The 27,177-nt window shown below is 34.4% G+C and overlaps 5 protein-coding genes across 6 annotated transcripts in view; 1 reads left to right on the top strand and 4 right to left on the bottom strand.

The window, feature by feature from the left end:
• LOC132174562 (dihydrolipoyllysine-residue succinyltransferase component of 2-oxoglutarate dehydrogenase complex 2, mitochondrial-like) overlaps nucleotides 1–963 on the bottom strand; it is a 4,711-nt gene extending 3,748 nt beyond the window's left edge. The window contains exon 1 of the mRNA XM_059586199.1: nucleotides 958–963. Within this exon, the coding sequence (XP_059442182.1) occupies nucleotides 958–963 (6 nt within the window). The remainder of the gene's footprint in view (nucleotides 1–957) is intronic.
• Nucleotides 964–984: 21 nt separating this feature from the next.
• On the bottom strand, nucleotides 985–2,556 carry LOC132176345 (probable F-box protein At4g22030). Its single transcript, XM_059588523.1, has one exon. It carries the CDS (start codon nucleotides 2,513–2,515, stop codon nucleotides 1,241–1,243), a length of 1,275 nt encoding a protein of 424 aa, XP_059444506.1. The 5' UTR covers nucleotides 2,516–2,556; the 3' UTR covers nucleotides 985–1,240.
• Nucleotides 2,557–7,115: 4,559 nt separating this feature from the next.
• On the bottom strand, nucleotides 7,116–14,215 carry LOC132176142 (dihydrolipoyllysine-residue succinyltransferase component of 2-oxoglutarate dehydrogenase complex 2, mitochondrial-like). Of its 2 annotated transcripts, none has more exons than XM_059588272.1 (15): nucleotides 13,892–14,215; nucleotides 13,324–13,385; nucleotides 13,114–13,188; nucleotides 12,708–12,768; nucleotides 12,195–12,222; nucleotides 11,724–11,794; nucleotides 11,020–11,094; nucleotides 10,858–10,913; nucleotides 10,688–10,732; nucleotides 10,321–10,593; nucleotides 10,012–10,106; nucleotides 8,642–8,732; nucleotides 8,381–8,491; nucleotides 7,758–7,952; nucleotides 7,116–7,521 (listed from the first exon to the last, which is right to left on the bottom strand). In XM_059588272.1, exons 2-15 carry the CDS (start codon nucleotides 13,369–13,371, stop codon nucleotides 7,330–7,332), a joined length of 1,416 nt encoding a protein of 471 aa, XP_059444255.1. In that variant the 5' UTR covers nucleotides 13,372–13,385; nucleotides 13,892–14,215; the 3' UTR covers nucleotides 7,116–7,329. The 2 variants fall into 2 exon arrangements, with proteins under 2 accessions (XP_059444255.1, XP_059444254.1); XM_059588271.1 differs by having other exon boundaries at nucleotides 13,902–14,214.
• Nucleotides 14,216–15,206: 991 nt separating this feature from the next.
• On the top strand, nucleotides 15,207–15,999 carry LOC132176230 (uncharacterized). Its single transcript, XM_059588374.1, has 2 exons — nucleotides 15,207–15,526; nucleotides 15,625–15,999. Exons 1-2 carry the CDS (start codon nucleotides 15,282–15,284, stop codon nucleotides 15,737–15,739), a joined length of 360 nt encoding a protein of 119 aa, XP_059444357.1. The 5' UTR covers nucleotides 15,207–15,281; the 3' UTR covers nucleotides 15,740–15,999.
• A 651-nt stretch (nucleotides 16,000–16,650) lies between these two features.
• Nucleotides 16,651–25,096, bottom strand: LOC132174720 (uncharacterized). The gene is made up of 14 exons (XM_059586368.1): nucleotides 24,840–25,096; nucleotides 24,624–24,700; nucleotides 23,748–23,948; nucleotides 22,784–22,881; nucleotides 22,201–22,400; nucleotides 21,897–22,075; nucleotides 21,101–21,445; nucleotides 20,950–21,014; nucleotides 20,161–20,209; nucleotides 19,902–20,046; nucleotides 18,565–18,649; nucleotides 18,401–18,470; nucleotides 17,802–17,942; nucleotides 16,651–17,152 (listed from the first exon to the last, which is right to left on the bottom strand). Exons 1-14 carry the CDS (start codon nucleotides 24,934–24,936, stop codon nucleotides 16,826–16,828), a joined length of 2,079 nt encoding a protein of 692 aa, XP_059442351.1. The 5' UTR covers nucleotides 24,937–25,096; the 3' UTR covers nucleotides 16,651–16,825.
• Between the last annotated feature and the right edge of the window lie 2,081 nt (nucleotides 25,097–27,177).

Raw genomic sequence — 27,177 nt, 5'->3', positions numbered from 1 at the left:
TCATCTATTGGTTGATATATGGTCAATCGGGCCAAAAAGGGGGAAGAAAGTGGCCAAAAAAACACCCCCTCACTCCATTTCTTATTAAGGTAGGACATCTCCACCTCGTTTTCACAATATTCTGATTGAAAGAAAGAGTGTTATGATCTTGGTGGGGCTTAATTTGGGGTATGGGATAGATTGGATTATTCAATATGAAATAGGCTTAAGGGCCTAATTTTTTGCGTTCTATTGGCTATTGAACTTTTGGTACTTAACAATTAACATTTAGTATCAGAACAGACACCACATTACGAGGTCGAATCTCAGAAAGGTAACCTACAAAGAGACTACTTAATGTCTGAATGAAGTTGTTTATTAGATTCAGAGTGAAAACTATTATAAAGTGACTTATACCTAATGCCTGAATGAAGTCGTCTATTAGATTCAGAGTGAAAATAAAGTGACTTAAAAAAAAAAAAAAAAAAAAAAAAACCAACAACACGATTTCATAGAGTGAATAAAAGGGTGGTTGATTGTTATGGAATCTTGATGGGGCCTAATTTAAGATATGGTTGCTAAATTGAGCATAAGATAAGTTTAAGGCGTCTAACTTTTCCGTTTGGTTTTATTAGCGCGTGTTCTGCAACTTTATTCTATACATCCTGAGAGAAAGAGAAGAGAGAGAGAGAGAAAGAGAGAGTTGATTATAAGTATGGCATCTTCTGCTACGTAGGGCATGAAGGTTATGCCTTTTGAGTTAATTAGTCTAAAACATGACATGGGTTGGTGGACCTGGTGGTTTATTGGCATTTACTTGTTTTCTGAGACACCCCCACATGACTGCGGGTGATGATGCAGATTCCAACCTACTATATACGTATTATAAGCATGCAATTGGGAGTACTGTATGGAGATACTCGATCGGACCACTACGTTATACGATTGCTACAAGCTACAACGTGCAAACAAAGCAACCTCCATGCTAAATAAAACCAACAAAACATAAACTACAATTCGATCCACACAAACTGCTTGAACTCAGACATCAAAAATACTGGAAGTAATACTCCAAACAGTATCCAATCTTTCTGTTCACAACACCATCCTCAACATTCTTACAAGAAACCAGTCTTCCTGACCCGTACATCAGCTAGAATGAGCTGAAAAAAAAAATGTATCTTGGATTTCTATTCAGCAAAATTATTGCTAAAAGATATATACAATTTAGCACAAAATTAAGTCAACCCTTGATCAAAAATCAGAAGAGCTTGCTTGCATACTCTTCTTTGTCCTGCCTGATTCCTGCAGAAGGCAAAGATGAACTTCTTGCAAGGCCTCTGAGCTCTGACAAGCTCCTTCCAAGCTGAAGAGCAACTTTAAGCTCAAACAACTCTCCATTTTCCCTCTTATCGGCCTCTCTTTCCGTCAAAGTTGATGTTATATTCTCTTCCATAAGCCTGAAAAATCCTGCTGAGCCCCTATACATCTCAAACACCATCCCAACTTGCCCACCATGCTGCATAGTGTTGACCACAGTGGCCAAAGCTCCAAACATCACACCCAAAAACGCAGCCCATGAGCCACCAAAAGGCAATCCCACAAAGGCTGATCCCACGGCAGCCAAACCAGTAAATAAAGGCCCACATACTGCAAGAATTTTGTTAACTTTCAGTACTACTTTGCTCAGCCTCACATACTCTGCTGCATCTTTTCTCTTCAAAACCCCAACAACCTCCTTCATTTCCTCCTCAAGATTTTCATTCCACCCATTTGATCTCTCTACCCTCCCACCAGCCTTATTTTCTTGCTGAGACTTCAAATTATGCGGCCACCACACAGCAGGCTCCACATTTGCTGGAAATTTATCCAGCATTGTGCCAAGCAAGGGAAGAGGGTAAGCCTTATCTAATGCTAAGACTTTCTCCGTCACATCCTCCACATCACTAGCTGTCGGGTTTCGAACAGCCACAGTGATTTTGATATCCTCGTGAAGTTGCTTAAATAGCCTTGCAGCATTTCTCTGTTCTTCTGCAAGCTGAGATGGCTGGATTTTATTCATCACCAGCAAAATTCCAGTGGATGCCATGTAGAGAAGACTAGCAGAGAGCTTCAGAGCCAAAACTGGAGCTCCAATTACTCCACTGAGAGCCGCAAGCCCAGCCATTGTTGCTGCTGTGAATGTCATTCCGTTAACAGAATTCAGCAGAAGACGGTTCCAGTTATCTCTCTGAGCTCCAATATTCTTGTGCATTTCTGCTCTATCTGCTACAATTTCCATTATTGTATATAGCTCTTGCAATATTGTCTTGGACCTGGAAACGCCGTCGTTTCCTTTATTACTATTATCAATAGTATTAGGCTTCATTTCTATGTGGCTTGAAATTGGTACAATGGCTTGTAACCCATTGGAGAGCTTAGGAAGAGAAAGATAATTATCAGATGATTGGTGGTGTTTTGGGGAATTTAGCGTGGCTTTGATTTTTCCAAAAGAAGTTGAAAAAGAACAAAAGGAAGCAGCTTGAAGAGTAGCCATGAAAATTAATTAGCCTTCCTGTTCTATTGGTGTGGTCTGGAATTTGAAGGCCTTGTAGGGAAAATGAGTGAATTTCAGCTCAGATATATAGAGGAGAAGACGGGAATGTATGAAATATTCGAGTCGTCGGTCTTCTCCAACCTTTTTGAATGGATTCATGGGTTGGACTCCCTCATCTTTGTCTACTTTTTAACCATTTTACTTTTGACTTTCAAAGCTTATGATTTTGTCAACTTTCGCTCACTCCCAAGTCCCAACTACCAACTCCCTATAAAGTGTTCTTTTCACGCGATATACGTACGTAATATATATATATATATATATATATATATATTGTGATTTTTGAATTTGCTTTCATACAACAAATGCATGTAAAATAATATTTGCCTGCTTATAGGAATTGGGAAAGGAATAGTATAAGGCTGATCCTCAACAACCTCTTTGCCTGTTTCAGCGTTTCTGATCAGGACAGGACGACCATTAGTCAACATACGAGGGCTACAATCACGTGCGTACTTTGTCGTCTATATACACTACTACATTGCCCTGTCTGTCCGATCATCATCGTACGGCCATTAATTACCCTAGCAGTAGCACTCATGCACATCTATGCTACGTATTACGTAAAGTGCACTTTTATCACGTGTTCTTAAGGTATTCAAATAGTATAGTGAGTATAAAAAGTGTTGATTACACTTGCATTTATATTAAAATTAAAAAAAATTACGGGCTTTATTTTACTAGCTAGACAAGGATCCTTAACACATTTAATGCATATATAGATGTAACTTTCAAAACATAACCCGAAGAGAAATGATATATATATATATATATATATATTTTACCAATACTATCTTATTATATTATGTTGACGTTATATTGTATATTCATTATTAAATTAATTTTAATTAAGAAAATAATAATTATAGATTGATAATATCACCTCAACATAGTAGAATCATGATGAGATATTGGAATTATGTTATTTAGACTTTTTCCAACCTAAAAACTATTTTTCCTATTATCAACAAATTACATGATTAATTTTGAAAAATGGAAAGATAGAGAAAAATGAGAGAAGTACCGGAATAAATGCTCTAATATTTCTCTTCGATCTCTTAAACACAAAACCACGGGCTATCATGGCTTTGAATAATTTCGTAAGGGTGGTTTTAGTTTATCATATTTTATCGATACTTTCTAGAAATACACGCACATAATAATAATACACGTACAATATCATGTCAAGTCAATATAAATATCACCACGCTGAATATATATTGTAAAAAATGAAAGTTAAGGCTCGAGTGTAACAAACTCAAGTAAAACGTGGGATGTATTTGTACTATATATCATTTAAAAAGGGCTAGTTAAATTATAATTGAAGTTTTCTAGAGTCACTTGTAAAATTTAATCTAATATACATAGTAAGATTTAAGATTGCGTTAAAAACTTTAAAAAAAAAAATGATTTTAGTACTTAAAAAACCATTTCAGGCAAAAAAAAAAAAATTTGGTTTGATATTAAAAATAAAAAAATAAAAAAAAATAAAACTTTTTGCTTAAAAAAAAAAAAAAAAAAACCCAAAACTGCATTGTAAAAGAGAAGCAAAATGAGGTTTTTTTCTTTTCTTTTCTTTCTACAAAGTTATTTGGGGCCTTTTTTTTAGAGACAAAAGTTATATTTTTCAACGCAATCCTAAACCGACTTTTATAATCTCAGTCACTCAATGTGAGTAATCCACTCAATCAATGTGGAACTAACTTTCCCAAATGTTACATCAAGGATCTTTTCAATTTCACTTTTTCTCTCAAAAATTTTCCACCATTTTATTTTTAACACTATCTACAACTATATATATATATAGCCAAAGAAAGTTTTCCAAGAAAAACAAATAGAGGATAATTTTTTGTTAAATGCATGGAAGCTATCTTATATATATATATAGCGACCAAAAGAAATGGAGAATGACAGAAGCAACTGCTGAGAAAAGGAATAAGAAAAGCAATATTGGTAACGTACGTTAAAGTAGTAGTTGCCAAATGACAAACTTTCTTTTCACAAAAGCATGCCAAGCAAGAACAAACAATGGCCAGTATTTTCTGCGGAACCTTTCACGTGGGTTGTCATGTTAATTGCCTAACGCGCTTTATATTTCACAGACCACCACATACAGTCCACGCCGTGTGTTTCTTTTTTTGTTAAAACAAAATATTTCTAAATCTCTTGGTTTTTTTATTTTTTTTTTATTTTTTTAGACCTTAGCTAGTTTTTAATTTGATCAATTTAATACAAGAGTTTACGAAGATTTCTAGTTTAAGGAAAATATTTCAGAACCCGTGTTTGTGCATGTGTGTGTGTGTGTGTTTTTTTTTTTTTTTTTTCTTTTCAAATTTGATATTTTAGATCTCAGTTTTAATTTGGCTAATTTAATACTTGAATTTATGAAAATTTTAAATTAAAGATCTCTAGCTATTATGCTATTCTCATTAAACAAATTTAGATAAATAATAGAAATCATTGTTCATCCCATCTTAGGGGATAGGTGTACCTACCATTGAATTTTTGAAATCCACATGTGGGTCCAATGGTGTATTTACAAAAGAAATTGTTGAAAGAATGATATTTAATATGTCTCAAAAATTTAAACTTTATTTATTTATTTAAAAAAAAAAAAAAAATCAAACGGAGTGGCTGCAGCCCATTGGGGTGGCCACCTCTTTTGTTTTTTTAATGAGAATGGTATAATAGTATTTTTCAAGTCTTTATTGTTTTTCTAAGCCATACATGGAAGAAGGGGAGGGGAGGGTATTTTTGTCATTCATGAAAAGAAAATAGCTAAAGATCTTAAATTTAAAATCTTCATAAACTCAATATTAAATTGGTCAAATTAAAAACCAAGGTCAAAAACACAAATTCAAAAAGCAAAGTCAAATTCTGAAATATTTTCCTTTTTTTTTTTACGGGATGCTACCCCGGAGGACTAGCAGGTTTTGACATGAATCCAACACGAAATTGGTGGGTTAGTGTTGAGAAGTCTTACCTATTTAATTAAATAAATTTGATTAAAATCGATCTATATAGATATAGTTTTATATTGGTGTATCGATACAACTTAAACTCAAGATGCAATATTTAGGGTTGTTAATTTTTGAAATGACCTACAAACTTGACAATAACTCAATACGAAATTAGCGAATCAAAATTAAGAGATCTAACCCATTTAATTGATTAGGTCAAATTAGAATTGAATTATATAGTCTTATACCCATACATCAGACCCAACACAACACAAATTGCCACACTATTAGGGTTAAGTGTTGTTTTGTAATTCAATAAATTTAATTTTCCTTTTTTGTGTTTGGAGTCTTGGAGTGTACCTCACCGTGTTTTGACGTTGAATGAAAAGGTTTCTCGACTATGGACTCTGAAGATCTTGTTCCTTCTCTGCAATTACACTCGGCTGGTAATTCCATATCGCTTGTATTTCTTCGTAAGGTCTATGGCTCTTGTGAAGCGCGTTATTACCCTATAATCAAGCATAAGCATATACGCAATTCACAAACTGACACTTCTATCACGTAAAACATAATTCATAAGACCACACCAAAGAAAACGTGCTTCAGGACGGCTATAGCTGTTTCTTGTTTACCTTGGAATGGGATCTTCACAATTTCACTTGAAATGGATAATTTATTCCACAACCAAAATTTTATTTTGTTACAATTAACAGTTTCCATAATACCATGTCATTTAAATATAGTATCGTTGACAATATATACACCATCAAATTTGTAAAATCTAATATAAACCATAAAATGATCATCTTCCTTTCACTTGAAATAGAGAGGATCTAATCTCCATATAATGTGAGACATCACCAGCCCGGGAAATTTTTGTTTGGAAGTTATTGATGTGATATAAAGTAGATAGAAATTCTGAATTTTTTTGTATAAAAAAATGAAAAAAAAAATAATAATAATAATAATTTGTTTTGTAGTAAATTTATTTCAATAGCAATAAAAGGTAATACAAAGTTATTGATGTGATATGAAAAGTATCAATGTTCAGGAGTTGAAAAAAATTGAAAGTTTGGTAAGCCCATTGCCAAACGACCCCACATCTCCAATAACTCTTTATCACCCTGTACTTCACAAAGAATCAGGCTCCTGAAAAGTATCAGCTTCTAACATTAATGTAAGGGCACAAAAACGAACTCTGGTACCTGTCTTCTCTTACAAATCCAGCGAAAGGTGCCAATGATTTATTACGAGACTACTAACCCCACATCTATAATAAAACCTAAATAAAATCAAGATTATATTCTCACCACTCTGAATTGGAGACAACATTGAAATACTGCAAGCAAAAGGAGGCTACCAAAAATACACAAAAACCATCAGGCAAAACTGACATTTGATGATGGATCATGGATCTAAATGTCATAAAAATCAAACATTCCTCTGAAGATAACTTCACCACCAGATCATGTAAGTTGAAGAGCACTGATAAGTTTCATACAGTTATTTGAAGGATGATTCTTTAATATATGATTCATATTAGTTTCATACAAGTATTTGACCAGAATTTAGCATCCCTGTTCGACATAAATAGAATAGAAAATGCTTCTCATTTCAAAATCAATCATATCAAGCCGCATATATAGAACCCCACTAAAGGGGTTAAACTAACTAATGAAACACCAAAACTCTAGAATTGCAAGACATTTATTTTTGGTTCAATGCACTCAAAAAGTATATCGTATTCTAGGTATACCAGAAAACCACAATCATATACCAGCTGCTGTATAGTCCTCATATGTCCAGGAGAAGCCTACGAGGGTCCTCTACAACATCTTTGATGCGTCGCAAAAAGAAAACTGCCTCTCTTCCATCAATCAACCTATGATCATAGGTTAGAGCTATGTACATCATTGGCCTTGGGACTATGTCGCCTCCAACAACCATGGGACGGGTCACTATCGAGTGCATACCCAATATCGCTGACTGCAAGGAAAAGTTCATTAGCGTGAAATTCTCTTTCTGAGCACATGAAAAAGTAGATGTCGAGAAGGAAAGGAAATATATGAAGACAAAACTTGCACTCATTAAATGAACAAACCCGCATCAACAGCCAAAGAGTGGCTTGACAACATAACATGTAATCAGAAAGATAAAGGAGCAAATGCTAATCGTAGACATATTAAAAAAGAACCAAATTTCAAGTAATTGTGCACAGAAACCTGAGGCGGATTGATGATGGGGGTACTCAAAAGGCTTCCATAAACACCACCATTAGATATTGTAAATGATCCTCCAGCCATCTCATCAATGGATAAAGATCCATCAATTGCCTTCTTTGCTAGCGTATTGATCTCTTTCTCAATCTCAGCAAAATTCATTTTTTCAGCATTGCGGATAACTGGCACAACAAGGCCCTGGAGTGGAAATATATTGAAGAAACTTAATAGCAATTAACATATATAAAAGATTTATGATGTGTACTCCTACTTAGCAAGAAGCTCCTTTATATATATATATATATATATATACCATGTTGCGAGAAAAGTTTATTTTTCCAATTTCTGAGGTATCAACCCTGTGTCCTAAAATAGTAGGTCCAACAGATAAGACAACTAGACAATCCACACCCAACATGCATACAGGAGGAGTTCAATAACATAGCTTACAATTTCACCTCAAAGTACAGCTATATACAAAAAGATCCCAAAATGGCACTAAAATCATCTTTTTTTTTTCTTCCTATAAGGAAGATAACTTATTAAAGGATAAAAGAAAATCATAGAATCAATGTCACTACATTATATATTCAATGGCCTAGATAAACAGGGGAATGTCAACAAACCTTAGGTGTACCAACGGCTACACTAATATCTATATAATCTCTATAGATGATATCATCCCCATCAATGACCGCATTTACAATAGGCTGATTTTGGAGTCCACTGACCGCAGCCTGAAATACGAGATGAAGGGAAGAAAAAAAAAATTAAGTACGTTTTTTGGTAAGTAGATGATATTTAAGCACACACATACAAGCACGTGATGTTTACAGGTTAGTCTAAGTTCCACAATAGCAATTAAACATGTATTCCAGATGGCATACTTTCACAAATCCCGACATAAGTCCCAACTTGACTCCATGCTTTTCGACAAAAGCATCCTTGTAATCAGAACGGAGCTTCATCAAATTTGTCCTACAATAAGCAGCAATCAGTTAGATGAAAGTGTAGCACAGAAGTGGAGGAAGTCTGCAAAAATAAATGTAATCTGTTCATATTTTTATTGGGGAAATATCAAATTTGTTCCTAGGTTTTCAATTTCAACAATGAAGCCTTTAGGTTTTACTTTAGTTTCAAATATGTCTCTTTGGCAACCTACCAATAAATTGATGACATGTGGCTCGCATATGATAAGTCATGCATCAATTGTATGTTCCACATGGAAAATCTACATTAAATTACAAATTTACCCTAAATACAAAATTAAACATAAAACTAATTTTTTTTTTTTTAAAAAAAAAAAGGTGGCGACTGTAAAGGGAGGATCTCAAAGTCGTGGGCAAGGACAATGATGGTGTAGGCAGGCTTGGGCAGGTCCCAGATGCAAAGAGTGCAATCGCTAGAGGCAGGGGCAAAGACATTGGCCTGGCAGGGGTTCCAAACAGTAGAGTAGACACAGTAGGCATGCTAGTTGAAGGTGCCGACAGGGTTGACGTGCGGTCGAGGGTCCAATGCTTGACAGAGTTGTACCAGGAGGTGGAGAGGAAGGAGACGTGGCAGACAGGGTTGTATTCAGAATATGATAATGAATGCAAAAATTAAAATATAAAAAAATAACCAGGTTTGATAAAAATTATCAAAAAGTCATCACTTTATCATGTAGAACTTTGATATAATAAGAATTTTAACAAAGGCAGGGGAAGTGGAGGAAGAAGACGTGTATAGAAATAGATGTATCTGTGTCTGTCAGTATGTGTGCATGGCTGAGTGTGAGATTTGAAAGAGAACGTTGTTCTAGGGGGATGATACCCATTGGTGCTCAATTCAAAGGATTGCTGCAACATTCAAGGAAACCTAATTGTATTAGTTAAGAATAAAAACAATTCCACGCAAATGGAAATTGTCTGTGTGCATGCACAAACGTGTATGTGACTACAAGATGGAAAACCAATCAAAAGATTAATCAATGTGCAATAAAAACAATAATGTAAGATAGTTTTGAAAAAGAGATCAATATAAGAAACCAAATTCTAAAAGGTTGGAATTAAGGCTTCACTGAATTAAGCCTACATTGTCCCTTGTTTGTATAAAAGCAAATAGATGGGAAAAGATCCAATCACAATCAGTTCAATTACAGGTTGAGCGTAGTGGGACCAACTCAATGAATAGCCCTACTAAGCTACTCCCAGCAAAGCCTAAAATCAGGGACACTGACATATGCTTTCAGAAAACATTACAATTGGATTGTACTTACATATCAACCTCATTGAATGTTGTTAACATTGCAAATGTGTTTTGAGAATCTTTCAATCGTGTAGCAACCCGTTTCCGGAGTCTTGTCATAGGAACCTGCAATTATGTGAGTTCTATACAATTTCAGGAAGACCACGAAAATTAATTTATGAAGATGCCAAGTACTAAAGACAATTAGAAAGCATTACAAGAACACTATAGTGGTATACTCAAACAAGAAAAGACAAAATTAATATGCTAAGTATTAAAGACAATTAGAAAGCATTACAGGAACACTATTGTGGCATAATAAAACAAGAAAAAGACTTACTCGTCTTTCCCTTTCTTTAGGGGGAAGCTGAGGCTCTGTAGCCGAGCGTTTGGGAGGTTGTGGAGAGGGTGCTTTACGCTTCTCAGTAATAGGAGCAGTTTCCACTTTAGGCTTTTGCTTCTCCTCAATCTTCTCAGCAGTAGGAGATGGCGGAGAAGCTGCTTTCTCTGATGCCTCCTCAGATGGAGCAACGTGAGCTACACCTTCAGCAGACTTTGAAATCACAGCAATCTTGGTACCTGGTTCCACAGTATCTCCTTCCTTGGCTACAAACTGCCAACATTAAAAATTAGATGCAGCAGCCAACACAAACATCCAAATCCTATCTGTTTCTGAGAGAGCAAAGACATAAGAGCCAATATATAACCTTTTGGATCACACCCGCTTCAGGACTAGCAACATCAATTGTCACCTGATGGAAAATTAACAATACAAGCATTAAAATCATATCCCTTATTCTGCTCAGCAGGGGAAAAAATCCCATGGTAACTGTAGAAAGATTCAAACACATAGTTAAATATTGCATCTTAGAAGCACCTTATCTGTTTCGATTTGAGCAATTGGCTCATCAACTTCTACTCTGTCACCAGGATCTGCCCTCAAAATAGCAGTAGAACATACAATTAATCACTAAAAATCATAAAGACGGAATGCCTTGGTAAATGACAGAATTCAGAAGCAAATACTTGGAATACATACTCTTCAAAAAATTTGCCAGAGTGCCATCAGTAATGGATTCACCCATGAAAGGGACAACAGCATCAACCAAATCACCTTAATCACATAAAATAACCAGAAGTTATCAGATCTGACACGAACAAAAGTATGCATAGCAAGTTTATAAAATGTCCAAGTCTGACCCTTTTTAAGAGGCACACAGCAAATATTGGAATTCTAGACACCGTTAAGGCATGTGCCACATGTTTTGAGCTTTGGTACTACCTTTCGGGGCAGAGAAGTGGTCAATTAGATTGCCATCCATGTTTAGGTGAGCCATCACAATTTTTGTTCCTCTTTCAATTTAGACTTACCAACAATACATATGCATACAAGCTTCTTAACAAAGACTGAACATGACCTAGTGTTAAGCTGGTATCTAACTTATACACATCAGATAGAATGAAAAAATGTGAGGACAAGACATCACCTAGTACAGTACTTTAACTGATCAATTTCTCACTGAGAAGTGATTTTATTTAACAATATTTACAGGAGTTATAGTGCTAGCTCTCCAAAGAAAGAAGCTGTCTAACTAATAATGTTGCCACAGGGATAAAATTATTCCCAAAGTAACCAAACTATATGACAATATCCCATGAATCCCTCCATAATAAAACATGTAAAGACAACTATAAATATGAACAAGGAAGAAAATTGCCAAGAGAGACATGTAAATATCACACCATTGTCCGAAGAAAACAGCCTGCCCTGCATTTGCATTGTTGCTCCTCGCTGAATACCACCAACAACTTCCCTGTACGCCAGGAAAGTCAAAATGCTTAAAAGCAGAACACCAACAAAGAATAACAGTTCAACCGCCAAAAAAACCATCTTTAATGCATCATTTATTACTACCAAAGACTAACGAACACAACACTTCCAGAGCTTAAGCATCATTTCTTACTTTTGACACGGATTCATATATTTCCATATTATGTGTGCATGTATAAATGTGTATTTTTGTATACCTTCGCATGGCATAATTGCATTAAACTCAAACGTAAGTTAGGCATGGAAAAGTGACATTAAACTAAATCTTACTGGAAGCAAACTTGTTTTTATATTGTGACTGCCTCAAGTCCACCACATTGCCATTCATTTAAAATTGTATTCCATTAACTGAATTAGTGAAATGATAAAATGGTGTCACTAACCTCGTTGGCCTTAAACTAACCGAGCCACCTGCAATAACAATAAATTATTAAAGGCACTAATGACAAAGAAAATTAAGACAACCAAATATATATAAGAGCATTATTATTGAGCTCTTCAAATGAAAGTTAAATTTGAAGAGAAAATCCCACTTTTTATAATTTGGAGAGCCACTTTTAAAATGAATCAAACATCAAACTCTCTACATCTTTCTCTATTTTAGTTAAATATTCTTTTAATTCTTTCTTTGTTCTTGGTAGATGAGAGATAGATGGGAAATGAATATATAACCTTAAAAAACTAAACATCTTTCACTTTTTGACTCTTGATATTTGGAGAGCCTTGTTGACCAAAGTTAAATTTGAAAAATAGAGTAGAGAGCTTGATAAATGATCATTTTTGTGAGTTTTCTCAAATTTTTGGAGAAAAGCTAAATTTAAAGAGCTCAATAGGAATACTCTAAGCTAATGCCAAGTGGCTAAGACAAATAAACATAAAGAGCACTTAAGACTTACCAGGTAAAATGAGGTGACAAAAATCCCGTACATGTCCAATTCCTCTTGTTTGAAGTAAAATCTGCTCAAATAAACAAAAATAAAACTTATAGGAATCTCTCCAAATAAAGATTTGAAAAGAAAGCACACCAAAATTTAGGATACAAACTAATTTGCCAAAAGGAAGTAAAAATAGAATAGGCCATAAATCTAATAAATCAACTATGATTAACAAGATATGCTCTATCAAATCATTCTGAAATCAAACACCGTTCACACCAAAATAACAAATTTCAAGCATATTTCACCATAAATTTCAATTTTACCGCATAAGCATAACCCAGTTTTCTATTTCTATGAATTGAACCACAGACAGTTAGATCAGAGAGACAAATTAAGAGACATAGCGAATGTTCAAAAAAAGTACCTTCTTGTCTGCAAGGGAGGAAACTCTTGAAGTAGACCCCACAGACCGACTCGCATGCAATGACTGCCCCAAAAACTAAAACAAAAGCGCCATTGGGTTTCAGAAATGAATCAAACATAAGGAACCAATCTTCAATTCCTAACTGTAAAAACACAAGCCATGCCAACAAGTTTTTAATTAACAAATGAGAAAAATATTTAGAGTTGTTACCGAAGCAGAGCCGCCAGAACCAACTCTTCGCCTTACAACACCCAACATTACTGTGTTGATCTCTGTTTTCACAATAAACAAGTTTAACTACATTAATAAATAACACAAAAAAATATCAATATAAATGAGTGCATACATCTCTAGATATATATATATGTTGTGGAAACAAGTTTAACTACATTAAAGAATAACACAAGCACAATCTCAACACAAATGAGTACAAACATATCAAGATATATATGTAGAGGTGAATTATATGTGCTGTTTGGTTGCCGAGAAAATATAGGAAAAGATAACAAACCAAAAAGTTTGAATCTGAAAACATTCAGCATGAGAAAACAAAAGCCTTTTCAACCATGACTGCCTATGAACAACCGTCCTGTTTAGCTGAGGTATGAACTTTTGTGCCATTTAGTGGAACATAACAAACCGAAAAAAATAATAATAATAATTTTTTTTTTTTTAATTTAACTGTCCTCAATTTCTGAATAACCAAACAGAGAAATAAGAGAATGAAACGCATAGCAGTGTAGTATAAAACGAATGCAAGAGAGAATCGGTGGATTACAGAAGCTTACCTGATTGAAGAATACAGAGATTTCTTCGGACACAGTGGATCAAAAGGTAGGGTTTCCACAGAGAGAGAGAGAGAGAGAGGAGTCAGCCGCCAAGATTTTCAAGCAAGCTACAAGTGGCAAATTGAACTTTCCATAATATATAATATATAATAATAAAAATAATTATATTAAATTTAATTATTCAGATTTAAAGTCAAGAAAAATAGTATAATCTACAGAGGAGAATTGAAGAGTTGCAGAATTTAATAGTGCAGTGACCAAAATCTCCCAACTACACGGCTCTCGTTTCGAGTCGTTGGTCTTCCGAAAAGGAAAAGAGCGGGCAAATTAGGACAAGGGCAGTGAAATTATAGCACTACATTGATTGTAATATTTATGTAATTGGTCTGAATTTTGAACTATAAAAGAATGTAGGCTGTGTTTGGCAAAGGCCAGACTGGACCGGACTTAAAAATTAAAAAAATTCTTCTCAAAATCAATTTTAATATTTTTACTTTTTACATAATATTAATCATTTTTTATTACTATTCAAATAAAAAAATTACTACAAAACAAATTTTTTTACTTTTTTATACAAAATATTCATATTTTTTTTTCTCATATCAATCAAATCTACTACAATACTGTTTCACTCTTTTTTTTTATTCTATTGCCAAACACAGCCGTAAGTAATAATGGTAGGGCTTGCAAAATGGGCTGCGTGATCGTATTTCGGTCGACTTGTTTGACCCACGAACTTATTAATAATCGATCCGAATACGACTTATTTAGTTAAATAGGTTAGATATTTCAACCTAACTCTTTAAAAAACACAAGTGACACAACACGAATTGTTTGACCCGTTTGGTAATGAATTATTTGAATATTGTCAAAATCAAGTTTTAAAATAAAATTGAAAACGAGTTTATGATGTATTCTTTAATGTTGTACATCGAAAGAAAAATTTCCTAAAAAATTTAGTAAATGTTTAATTATAGATAATTTTTGGGATATAAAAGAAACTTGGGTATCATTTTGATAGATGACTGAGTTGAAAATTGAAATATATTAAGAAACATTTATTTATATTTTTATTTTGTTTAAATTTTCTTAGCACTCAATTAATATTAATTTCATTTCCCTAGTTACAGATTTTCTTGATTACTGGTTTGATCCCAAATTGGGCCAATTGGGCCTCTTCCAGGTCCTAAACAGAAGCCAACTTTGCCTAAAATTGATTGGGTCTCAAAAAAAAGAAGAGAGGCACGTGAAGATATAACCCCGTTGTAGCCAAGAATATCCCACTAGAACATTATCCAACTCAATTGGCCGGAGACATTTGAAGTGGGAATTTGTAGAAAAGAGACAAATCCATTACTACTTTGCCACTTGAGTCTTACGATGAGGTGCATCCAATTCCAGACTCCGTTGGCTCCCCTGCACTTGCATCTCAAACACAAACACCCTCTAAGGACATCTCAACTGCTCTGGCTCTCTACCAATGAACCTATTGAGCTTATTCTACACAGACCAAACAACCTGCCACAGCTGGCTCCTAGGCCCAAGGCCCTTCCCAGTTTCCTTGTTCTCGGCGCTTCATCTGCAGCCAAGGCCGGCGGCGACATATCGGTCCTCCTCCCGACCGGGTTGGTCTCTTAACCTCGTAAACAAAGCAGTTGATAGATACTGCGTTTCAAAGCCAATTGTTCACTCTTTTTTTCTTTTTTTCTTTTTCATTTATCAGTGCAGCACTTTTCTTTCTGTACTTCATAGCAAATTTCCTCGTGCCGAATTTCATCTCCAAGAGCTTCCAGTTTGACAAGGAAAGTGAAGGCCAGAAGCAAAGTGATGATGATTAATATTCCATTTAAGATGTAATCAGTCCGGTTTAAGATGAGAAAACCGGCACAAACGTAAGCAGTCGAGCAAGCTCGGAAGCAAAGAAATAGGGCTTCATGAACACCAAACCATGAAAGCGTGTGGCTAAAAAAGCCGGTCATTCTTCCATGCGATATGGTCATTATGGTAGGAAACCTACATTTTTATTTCCTTAATAAGTTGTATCATCATATTTTTATTCTATTTTTTTAATAAGCTATTTCTAAAAAGCTAAGCCTTAGATTTTTTTTTTATTTTTTTATTTTATATATATATATATATTTTTTTATCTAAATAAGTTATGCTTTATTTTATAAATTCAATGTAGATGTCTATGACAATTCCGCTAAAAAGAAACATAATTTTGCCTAACGTAATTGGAGGTTGATCCTCTCGAAGTAATCAATTGGACATTCAATTCCCTTGAAGCGATCAATTTATCATTTTCTTGTATTTTTTTATTTTCAATTCATAGAGCCAACCACCATATCAAGTATGAGAGTGGACACAATTCGTCGAATATGAGATCAAATGGATTGCAATTTTATAATCGAATCAAATGTCTCAGTAGTCAATACTATGTATTGGCATATATAGTATTAAATTGTTAAATACTATATGAGTAGAGCTGCCAAAAAAAAAATAGTTACCTTAATACCAGTGTCGATAGAGTAGACCGTTATCGATATCAACTACAGAGCGTAGCGATATGTTATGATTTATCCCATGTGACTTAATGCAATCTTATATATATATATATGCGCTCTTGGACACATTTTCTTGTAAGTCAATCTTTAAAGGATAAGTTTACCCAAGGTTGATTTACCATTTTCTCTCACAATTTTGACCATATGTATCTCTAGATAGTGATGATTTTAAAAACCCGTCTCCGAAAAGCAATTCCATTCTCTCATTCCTATTGTGACAAAACAATAAATTCTTTGATGTGTTACTAATGGCATCTAAAATAGCAGGGTATTCAAAATAATTTACAATTACCTGCAATACCAACCATGTTGCTTAACCCCGACTAAGGGGAAAAACAAAGGAAAAAAAAAAAAGTATGTCTAAACAACCGTCCAATCATTTTCTTCTGGACAATGAGGTTTTTCAGCAGGTGGAGTAGTTTCTCGCTTAGGAGGCTTCTTAGAAAATAACGATGACTTGCTGTCAAAGAAACTTGAGAACGGTTGGCGATTTGGATTCTCTTCGGAGTCCTTCTGGTCGTTTGAAGCTGGTTTTCTTGATTGTTTATCCTTGCCACCAAAGTTGAATCCAAGCCTCTTAAATCGGCGTTTTAGTTCACCCACAGAGGCGGTTGTTCCTTCTGGCTGCTTCATCATTGTTACGACCTCGTCCGGATTGAGTAACATCGTCTCCACTGTTTCATATACCTAGAATAGATTTCAGCAGATCAACTTCCTTATCATTCCTTTCTAAGAAATGTAAAACTAAAGTAACATAGTCAGTATGAATGTGATGTACTTCCACACATGGTGAATTTACTAAATTCTCTTGCTGCCACTAGAGCAAGGATTTGCCTGGCTAGACGTGCATAGAATATTTCCCGTGGCTTTCACTCAAATCAACAATAGAAATAGGCACATAACAAAATGACCATTTTAATGAAACAAAATGAATATAACCATATTTTGCACATACTCTTACGTGGACTCTGTTTTTGAAATTACTCTATGCTCACCTCCATTACTTGATATTATGCTTATATCATTTTGATATTATGCTTATATCATTTTAATACAATTTCGCATCATTTATAAGTTTTCATCTACTGTGTTGGAGAAACAATTACTGAAAATTGCGTATAATCCATTTTTGCATTTCTGGACTCCCGTTTAAAGTGAGGGTTGTCACCTCAAATACCACGGAAGTAAACACAATTAATTTTCATTCCACAGCACATCCAAAGACCCCCATATTTAATCACTTTGTCAAACTGACTTCTAATGGCTCATCAAAGGTTCTGGTCCAATTGAATAATTTCGTTAGCATCAGTCTCTTGCAGTCTTAACAAAAACCTACCTGGCAAAGATCGTCAACTTTCTCAGTCCTGGTGCTGCTTTGACAAGTGGCAACGACGTAGTCTTTGCACTCATAGAACAGCTTTGACAAATTATTGTTCGTGGACAGCGTAGCCTCAGCAATTACGAATCCTAAACCAAGCTGAATATTTTAGAACAAAAGACATTATTAGCAGTGTAAGAGTGACATTTGATTGCCGCATTTGCAAAAAGTGCATAAGAATAAGTTCCTACCAGTAATCATAACGTATGGGAAGAATCAATAGCATGAACTTCTAGTAAACAGCTAAACTAAAATGAAGAATCATATCTGCCGGTTTCTACCAGAATAAATATCTATATCCAAATTAACATAGGTAGAACAATTCTATCTTTTTCTAAACATTGATGAGTAAAACAGTCCTAATTTCTAGGGATAAATGATGATATGAAACCTATACCTTAATACCTGAAATTGTAACAGATAAAGCACTAGTATGAAAAATATTGGTTTGCAGAAAATGATTAGAAAATAAAATATACCCAAAACTGATTATATTGACACAAAATGAAACATAGTAAAACTGAAAAAAAGCAATTATACGTCAATAAAGAACTTACTAAAGAAACAAACAGCTGCTCAAAAAGCTCAGAGGTTGGCATATCCTCTAAAGCGTTCAGTATACCTTCCCTACAGAATCGTTGTCCAATGTTTTCTAGTCAAACAGCTATATGTATAAAAAGAAATTTAAAATAATAATATCAGTGATGTTCTTCCAACTTACACTGCCAAATCCTCATCAAAGAGGGGTGTTTGTTTGACAGCTGGTATTGCTTTGGCTGTCTCCCACAGCTCATGCCACAAATTACCTAAAATAATAACAAAATTCCAATTAAGCAAGAGCATGTATAACTTGTCAATGCCTGTATGCATTATAAGGTACAGACTAACTATTAAAGGATGGCAACAGACTTGGTTTTGTTTTTACTAAGTATATTTTACAGATTACATGCTACACAATTTGGCTTCACCCTTTTTTCCATGTACATGTAAGCCAACCTTTCTAAATCAACCATCGGCTCACTAAGTTTCCGAAATGAAAAAGTAAGTACCACTTCAGAATCATCATAACATCAATCACGTTACACAGTACTCTGTAATATACCCATATTGTCTTTCCTAACCAACTCAACCCATTTTTGCGATGACATTGGCAATGAGAGAAGCCTTCTATAGTAAACTTGCAATATAGATTCTATACTATATTCAATGTCAATTAAAAGGTACAAAACTAGCACTATGGTAAGCCCCACAAGTGCAAAAGCTTTTTCAATGCTATTAGACTCTTAAATTGCAGCTATCAATTCTATATTCTAAATCGCCAACAAATTAATAAAGAATCTATTCTGAACTCAAAAGGTGAATCATGAACCAGATTGCAGACAGACTCATCAATTTAATTCATTTGAGTACAATGCAGCATATCCCAATTATCACGTACCTACAAGCTACCTATGTCAAAAAAAAAAAAAAAAAAAGGAAAATTTCCTGTCACAACTCATTTGATTCATTTGCAGACTAGCCTTAAAAACAGAAGTCATACGATACCATTCACATAATTCAAGGCTTTGAAAAATAATCCTCTAGAAAACACAAGGCAACAGTTGTAACAACCCATACAGATCCATTCTAATGTTATATGTTCTGCAATCCAACACCCATCAAATCGAGAAGATACAGAAAAACCCAAAGGCATAAAGGGTATAACATAGTTCTTAGAACACATAGGGTCTGGGGTCCACAAGGTGATGGCTGCAAAGTACACCAATACAATATACATCTGACATCATTATGCATTTCATATATTTCATGTGTTGCAATGGCACCCAAAATTAGTCTCAACATAATTTTTAGGAACTCACTCCATATATAGCAAGTGTTGCTAATATAAACTAAATAATGACAACGAGCTATACATTACATCATTTTCTCAAGAAGCAAAGCAAATCTGCACTGCAATGTATGTATGTAGTATCCTCTTTCTATAAATGTTAAAAAATGCTATGAAAATCTCATGCAGCAAAGTTAATATAGAAATGGATGAAGAAGAATGGGTTCCACCTTCTTTTTGCATTCGACTACTTAGTTGACCTCTTGTTGATGATAAGTCAATGGTATCAAAATCAGCTTTACCCTCAGTTTCCATCCAATCAGGAGGGGAGTGCCATCTAACGAAATCTTCCAAAATACAACCAGGATTTGCAGCCTGACACATGATAGTTAACAAAATCAAGTTAAATTAAAAATTAGACACCATTCTAACTGCATATAAACATCCAGTGGATGCATAAGACAAACTTTCTACATCACAAAACTTAACCTTGAAAGCCTGCATGTCAGAGAGGAGTTGAGAACACCCAGCACCAACACTGACCATAAAGATAAGGTAATTTGTCAAACAAAGCCTAGATTCATAAGAATGTGTACTTTAAACATGATAAAATCACAAACCAGCATTCTTCATATAAAAAGTCGTTAGAAGCAAACATTAGCAAAATAAAGGGTCCATATATGACTGCAATCTAACAAATTTACAGCATCTAGAAATTAGTTTCGTGTATAATTTTATGCATGAATTGACTTCTCTTCAGCTACATTATGTATCCCACTTCTGTTTATGCAGTTAAAGAGACATTTTTTTGTCTTTTTTAAAGGTTTGTGCCACAAGGAGAAATCTGTCAAAGCTAGACCAAAAAAAAAAAAAACAATACTCAAGCATTTTTATATGAAAAAAAAAACATTGGCCGTCTTAGACCTGTGACAGGTTGAAGTTGAAAACAATAACTAAATACTGCCAGAAATTATAAAGAAAAACATGTTTGCATAGCTTAGCCATATCAAGATTGAATCATGCTATTCAAAGCCCACTAAAGACAAAACATGTAGCCCCAAGACCTTGGCTCAGGGCATAAGGGGGTGACATGGAATAAATGCACGTCATGCATATGAGAAGCAACCAGACGATCCTTACATTTCACAAATCATACTCATAAAGACTATACAGCCTGGGGATACATATAAGGACCATTTAAACAATATTTTAAAAAGCAACTGGTTTGAAATATAATTTAACTGCTTAGATTAGATGAGATTTCCTCAATATACTAACCTCCCTGTTCGAAGCACAAATTCCTCAGTTTCTTTGATAAGATCTTCAGTAAGCAAAGGTCCTTCCTACATGTGGGTGCATAAAGATCTCAATTACAGCCTACAGGAGTAAATTACAGGATTTACAGTTTAGCATGGATTATTATCCAGACCTGGGTCACTGGGGAGTACACAGGTTCACCAGTTTCCAACATTGTTAGGTTACTGAATGGACGATCTGCACCTAGTCGAAGAACAAGCTCCCCAGTGCTTATTCTAGCATACAAAATAGGACTTGCAGGAATAATGTCATTAGAACCAGCTGATTCTTCAGCATTTGAGCTGGCCTCCCTCACTGCATAATCTAATGATTCAGTAGCAATAGCAAAACGCCTTTTCCGGGAAACACAGCAATTGATAACTTGCAACTGCTGATACAATAGACAGGAATTCAGATCCGGAATCTCATCCAGAGGGATCCCAGGCACATATTGCTCTTCAGAGCAAAGTGATCTCAGCTACATATGGAAAAGAATCAAATCAAATGTTGTCAGCTGAAAATTAATGATAAAGCAGCATTGATGCAGTCATGCAGCATATTCCACTGTCTCAAAGTGATAGTATCTCAACAACAACAAGTTCTAGATGAAAAAAAGAATAAGAAGATTAATTAACAGCAGAAAACTGTACCAACATGCACAGAACGTATTCATTAAATACATATATGGACTAAATTATGTGCAGTTGTCTTTTTAAAAGACAATAGGTCATCAATTTAAGATGATAAATTCCATTGCACAATAATAGATCTTTCACACACACTTCATATTCCTTCAAGAAAAGATTGGAATTTTACAATATAAATCAGGCACCAATCAAATTGTAAAGCAAGAAGTACAAAATATTTCTTTTTTATTAGAATTTATTTCAGAACTTCCAGAGAACTCAAGCACTCTACAGCCCACTTACTTTGGTAGCAACCCTGCACCAAAACAGGACCATTTTCCGCAGGGTTTTAAAGCTTCCAATGACTTCAGCCAGCTTAACAACAAGGCTTTCAGGAGGAGCACCATGAATATCTTTTGGCAAAGATGTTATGGCGGTTGCCTCTGAACCAATGCTGATCTTCCTCGTGAGAAAATTTCCCTCTGCAAATATCTTGCAGATATTATAATGGGAGTGAAAGATCTTCACAGGATGATGCATAAAAAATGACATAATGTCCATCCAACAGGATGATAAGTGAGCAGATGAAATAAAAATGTGCATATACCTGTATCAAACAGTGAATTAATCAAAGATAGAACTTTCTCATTATCACCAATTGCAAATTCAAGTGTAATCTTGTCCTCCTTTTCACGAAGCACTAATGACTTCACCGCAGAGAGACTGAGGCCAGTCCTCTCCCTGACAGGTGAAGAACCCCCAGATGATACCAGACAGTCTTTCAATGACTTAAACTTCTTTCCAGCCCTGGACAAGAGGTGCAAAAGTAGATGAGCAAGAGAAGAACATCAGGAACAAGGACATGACCTCATTGTCATGTGTTGAACATTCTTAAGTGTGTATGGGACAGAAAATAGTTAACTCTTGGAGATTATAGTAGTGTTACTTCTAGAATATTATGGTCACACTAAAAGATTACAGCAAAGCATGCATTGCGGGGGAAAAAGGTAAGATGAGATCAATTATGATATGTTCCAATCAAAACAGAAAAAATAAGTTCTTAACGTAAAAAAAATTTGAACATAACTTTCTTCCTCCACGAAAAGGGAAAGCAATGACTGAAGATTTATGCAAATTTATCAACAAAAATTAAGGCAAAAAATTGCCACTTGTGAACAACAAAAACTTACTCAACAGCTACAGCCAATTGCTTCATGACAGATGATGGGGGAATGTTCCCTGTGCTGGCAGTAACAAAACCTTCTACCGCAGGTATCGTTTCTGCGCTCTAAAAGGAAAAAAAAAATCAAATTCCACTTATCAGTATGGAAAAATATTCCGTTCTTAAGAACAGAAAGACAAGAAAATGCTAATGACCATTATTATCAATTTGCCAATCATGACCTTTCCAGCTGTTAAGTATAACAAAGACTATGATCATACATTTCTACTTCTACCAAAGTACCATGCATGGAAGCCCGCAGCAAATGTTACTAATTTCACTTTTATCATTCAAATGAAAGCGCACTCATTGGAAAGCAAAAGAAGATGAAAAGGCCTCGAAGAATCTATATTTCTCTTTTTGCAGGCAACGATTGGAGACTGCTTCAAGAACTTCAAATTTTTTCCCTCATAATAGGTTGATCCCTGCCTATGAACCCCTTTCTCCCTTGGGGAAGGGAAGAGAATAATAATTTTATTTTGCATCCATGACACAGATTGATAATAATTTTATCAATCTGGCTTTTGTAACATATTATTTTCTTATTAAAGAAAAGGAAAAGAAATCAATCCGACTCTTCTTTATTTTCAGAACTACTTTTAGAAATAAAACAATATTTTGGTGTTGAATTGAGAGCTTTGAAAAATGTCAAATACAGCACTGGCTTGTACAAATTTTCTCGTGTTTGCATGCCCTTACTTTTGTTTTTTTGCTCTGCCCACACAATTTTGTTCCATTTTGTGAGGCTACTTCTTCATTTCTTTTTAATGATAAGTAAGTAGCAACACCACTTTAATATTGGAAAAAGTTCTTACGTCCTTTGTACACAGTAAAGTAGAGAACGCTGCACGAACCATACGAAGCTGGTCAAACATCATGCACAATAACAGTAGACATACAAGATACGAAGAATTAAGCACATAAAAAGCCACCTTAGCCTCAAGATCATTTTTCATGTTCAGCAGGTACAGATTTTCATCATAAAACGGAACAGACATGGCTGAATTCTCGACTTTTTCAGTATCTTCAACGTCCTTCCTCCCGAATTTAATGTTTCTGAATCTATCCTGCCAATCCTGCTTCGTCCCTATCTGCGCAGCTCTCCACCTCAAATGCTTTGGTTCATTGTAAACCTGTATTATATCCCATTAAGAATCTTTAAATTAATTTAAAATAATAATAATCAGAATTGGAAAAATAACAACAATAATTATACATATAATGCAACACGCATGTTATTAGTTGCTGTGAAAACGTACAATTTTATCCTAAAATAATAATAATAATATCAATAGTAGCAAATTTGTGAATGACCAAAAAAATTAAGAACATTCAATTATCCTATGTAAGATTGAAAATATTTTTTCATGTTCCAATTGATTGCAAAATGTCCTCTCACGCTTTGATGCCAAAATTCCAAAATTATATACACATGTGGACGTATATGCATATATTTCCACTCAGCTAACTCTGACGCAACAATTTAGCTTAGTGGAGTCGATTCCAGTGTCTCATTTGTTTTTACTTCTCCAATTCAAAATCGACATAAGGTGCAAACAAGACCAATTCTGCGTTCTCTTATCTCCTAGAGTTTCTTGGAAACCAAACACGAAAAAAGATCATCATAAATGAATTAAAACCCAGTAAATACAAACCGAGTCAAACTTCGAACAGCTGAATCCTTCATTTCCGATTAAAAGTGAAACGAAGCTCGGTCAAATCAATCTCAAAAGAAAAAACAAATCCAATCTTCCAATCTTCTCCAAATGTTCATTCAGATTAGAGACCAAAGAAAAAAAAATGTATACCTTCGATTCGTGCTCGTTGTTTGGAGATTCACCCTCCGATTGCTTCGTCAAATCCTTCGGAGATTGTTTATCAAAATCTTCACCAATTAAGAGTAATGTATTAGAGCAACATATACCAGGTCAAAGCAATTCAAAAATAGTAAACGGAAATGAAACTTGTGAAGGAGATTGAAACGAAAAGAAAACGAAAAATTATTAAAAATCAAACTAGTGTACCTCGATCGGGTTTCAAGTCAGAGAGGACTCGCTCCGCTTTCGCAGCCGCAGAATTGAAGGCGGTCCTCGCTTTGGAGACAAAGGAGGGCGCCTCCATTCCCTACACTGCGCCTGTGGAGCCTATGTTTGAGATATGATCAACGAGAATCAGGGCATGTTTGTAGAGAAAATGAGAGACAGAAGAGAGACTGTGTGAGAGAGAGAGAGAGAGAGAGAATCAGTGGAAGAGTAGCGGAAAGACGGTGAATTTTGGTATTTTATAAGTTGTTGTTGTTGCTGCTGCTGTTGGTGATTGGATGATTTGGATCCATTATCCATATTCCAAAATTTCATGAAAAGTGCTGGTGGCGACCTGGAGGCTATTACGACGAAAAGGTTCGACTTATTAAAGTCTCTCATGCAAAGCTAAATTCACCAGTAAAGCAAAATATTTTAATTATTATATTATATTGACAGTTTAGCTGTAATTTGTAAAGCAACTCAATATAACTTTGCTCTCAATTAATTTTACTTTTTTTGCTGAATAAATACTTTTTTTGAATGCACAAGGAAATGGTACTGGCCCACACGGGGAACCTGTCATCTCTGTCTTCCACGAAAAAAAACAAAAAATACTTTATTCAACAAAAAATATTTCATCGATTTGATGCCGTTTTGATCCAAAAAGAAATTTTAAAGAATAAAAAGAGTCGCTCCAAATAGCTTAAAAGTTAAAAGGATTAAATTCATTTAATAAAATAATTGTGGTTGTAAACATAATTTCATTGGCGTTAAAAATTACCTTCAAAAATTATCTACAGTTGTGTCTACAAAATTTGATAAAGAATTTTAAGAAAAAAAATACTTATTTTTATTTCTATTTATAGTAAGTAGAAATTAAGAAAAATAAAAGGGTACAACCAAGTCCTACTAGCATGTTTAGGATTGCGTTTTGATTATTTTTGGATTTTTTGAACATTTAAAAACGTTTTTAATTTTTTTATCAAACATATAATTTTTATTCAAACGAAATTTTTTAGTGTTAAACACACTTTTAAACCCTTCAAATACACGTCCAAATATACTCTTAGTATTTATGTATGCTTTACCATTTCCCACCAAGGTTTTGACCGTGGATAAGAGCGATTGTTGTTTCCTTAAAAAACAATTATCTACTTTAGGAAGTTATCGACAAACCAATGTTGGTAGGTAGCTTAAGCAGACAACGAGTAATTTCAAAGAGACACTATCTCATAGTGGAGCACGCCACGGCACGTTGGTCCAAAATTTCTGTTGAAAGGGATAGGGAACTGCTCAAAAACATAAATCGTGTAAATTAAGGGATACTTTCGTCTTAATTCATTGTAATATATATATATATATATATATATATATAATAATAATTACATTCTTTTTTTTTTGACAAGTCCGCACAAGAAGGTGAAAGAGATTTAAACTAATGACATCTGTTTTATTAGGTGTAGTCCCAACCAATTGAACTATCTCTTTGACATAAATTTTAAACATATATCATTTTAATAGACTAATTTAAGAACAATTTTTTCAACCCAACTTGAAAAAGAACTTTATCATAAATTTATTTTTCATTGACTCTTCCTTGAATATAAGATCAATTCCACAATTCGAAGATTTTGTAAATCAAGTTGACTCCTTCTACATGTACATCACTTTGAAGGGACCAAATCGTTGTTTTTTCTTTTGTCTTTTTCTTTTTTCAAAGGCATGACTCAACAAAGTTTAGGAGTATTTTTTCCCTTTCAAATAATATTATTTTTCATATGAAATTTTGATTTTAGTTTTTAAACTAATGCAGTTTATGTCACGTAGATATCATGCTTGTAAGGATAATAGAAATGGCCAAATAAGAAAATTATTGAAGGTATAAAAATATTATATATCACATTTTGTTCTCATAATTTTTCATCAAAATTAACATAACTGTCTTAACCAATCCTTTCTTTATACTTAAGAGCAATAGAGATATAAGATATTGATCTATTCTCCCTCCAAGCCGACTTGGACTCTTTCCTCCCTTGTTTAATTCTCGACTTTAATGTAGTCATTTACTTGGGCAACAATGCTGGCTTTTTTTCTATAGCTATCTAATATGGTGGATTGGGCACTTCCCACCTTAAAGGACCTTTTAAAAAGCCTAAACTATGACTTTTTCGTTTTCTGGAAGAAAAAAAAAAAAAAAAAAACTATGACTTTTTCGTTTTCTTCGGGTAAAGTTCCATTACTTAGAGAGAGAAAAAAAAATATATACAAGAACCACAAAAGAAAGAATCAACCAAGCCAACACAATAACCCAATAAAATTTTAAAGTGATTAGGATATA

The sequence above is a fragment of the Corylus avellana genome, chromosome ca3 (assembly GCF_901000735.1).
Source record: "Corylus avellana chromosome ca3, CavTom2PMs-1.0".
In the NCBI taxonomy this organism is placed as follows: Eukaryota; Viridiplantae; Streptophyta; class Magnoliopsida; order Fagales; family Betulaceae; genus Corylus; species Corylus avellana.
This window is presented reverse-complemented; position numbering and strand designations above follow the sequence as displayed.

Bases quoted from the DNA above. Each gene is read 5' to 3' on its own strand.
- LOC132176345 (XM_059588523.1), bottom strand. From the start codon at position 2,515: ATGGCTACTCTTCAAGCTGCTTCCTTTTGTTCTTTTTCAACTTCTTTT.
- LOC132176142 (XM_059588272.1), bottom strand. From the start codon at position 13,371: ATGTTGGGTGTTGTAAGGCGAAGAGTTGGTTCTGGCGGCTCTGCTTCG. The intron at 10,733-10,857 runs GTGCTTCTAAGA...ATTTTCCATCAG, and splicing joins CTCAAATCGAAACAGATAAG to GTGACAATTGATGTTGCTAG. The intron at 10,594-10,687 runs GTTATATATTGG...TAATGTTGGCAG, and splicing joins AAGCGGGTGTGATCCAAAAG to TTTGTAGCCAAGGAAGGAGA.
- LOC132176230 (XM_059588374.1), top strand. From the start codon at position 15,282: ATGAGGTGCATCCAATTCCAGACTCCGTTGGCTCCCCTGCACTTGCAT. The intron at 15,527-15,624 runs GTTGGTCTCTTA...TTCATTTATCAG, and splicing joins TCGGTCCTCCTCCCGACCGG to TGCAGCACTTTTCTTTCTGT.
- LOC132174720 (XM_059586368.1), bottom strand. From the start codon at position 24,936: ATGGAGGCGCCCTCCTTTGTCTCCAAAGCGAGGACCGCCTTCAATTCT. The intron at 22,401-22,783 runs GTAAGTTTTTGT...CCTCTTGTCCAG, and splicing joins CAATTGGCTGTAGCTGTTGA to GGCTGGAAAGAAGTTTAAGT. The intron at 18,471-18,564 runs GTAAGTTGGAAG...ACGATTCTGTAG, and splicing joins TTTGATGAGGATTTGGCAGT to GGAAGGTATACTGAACGCTT.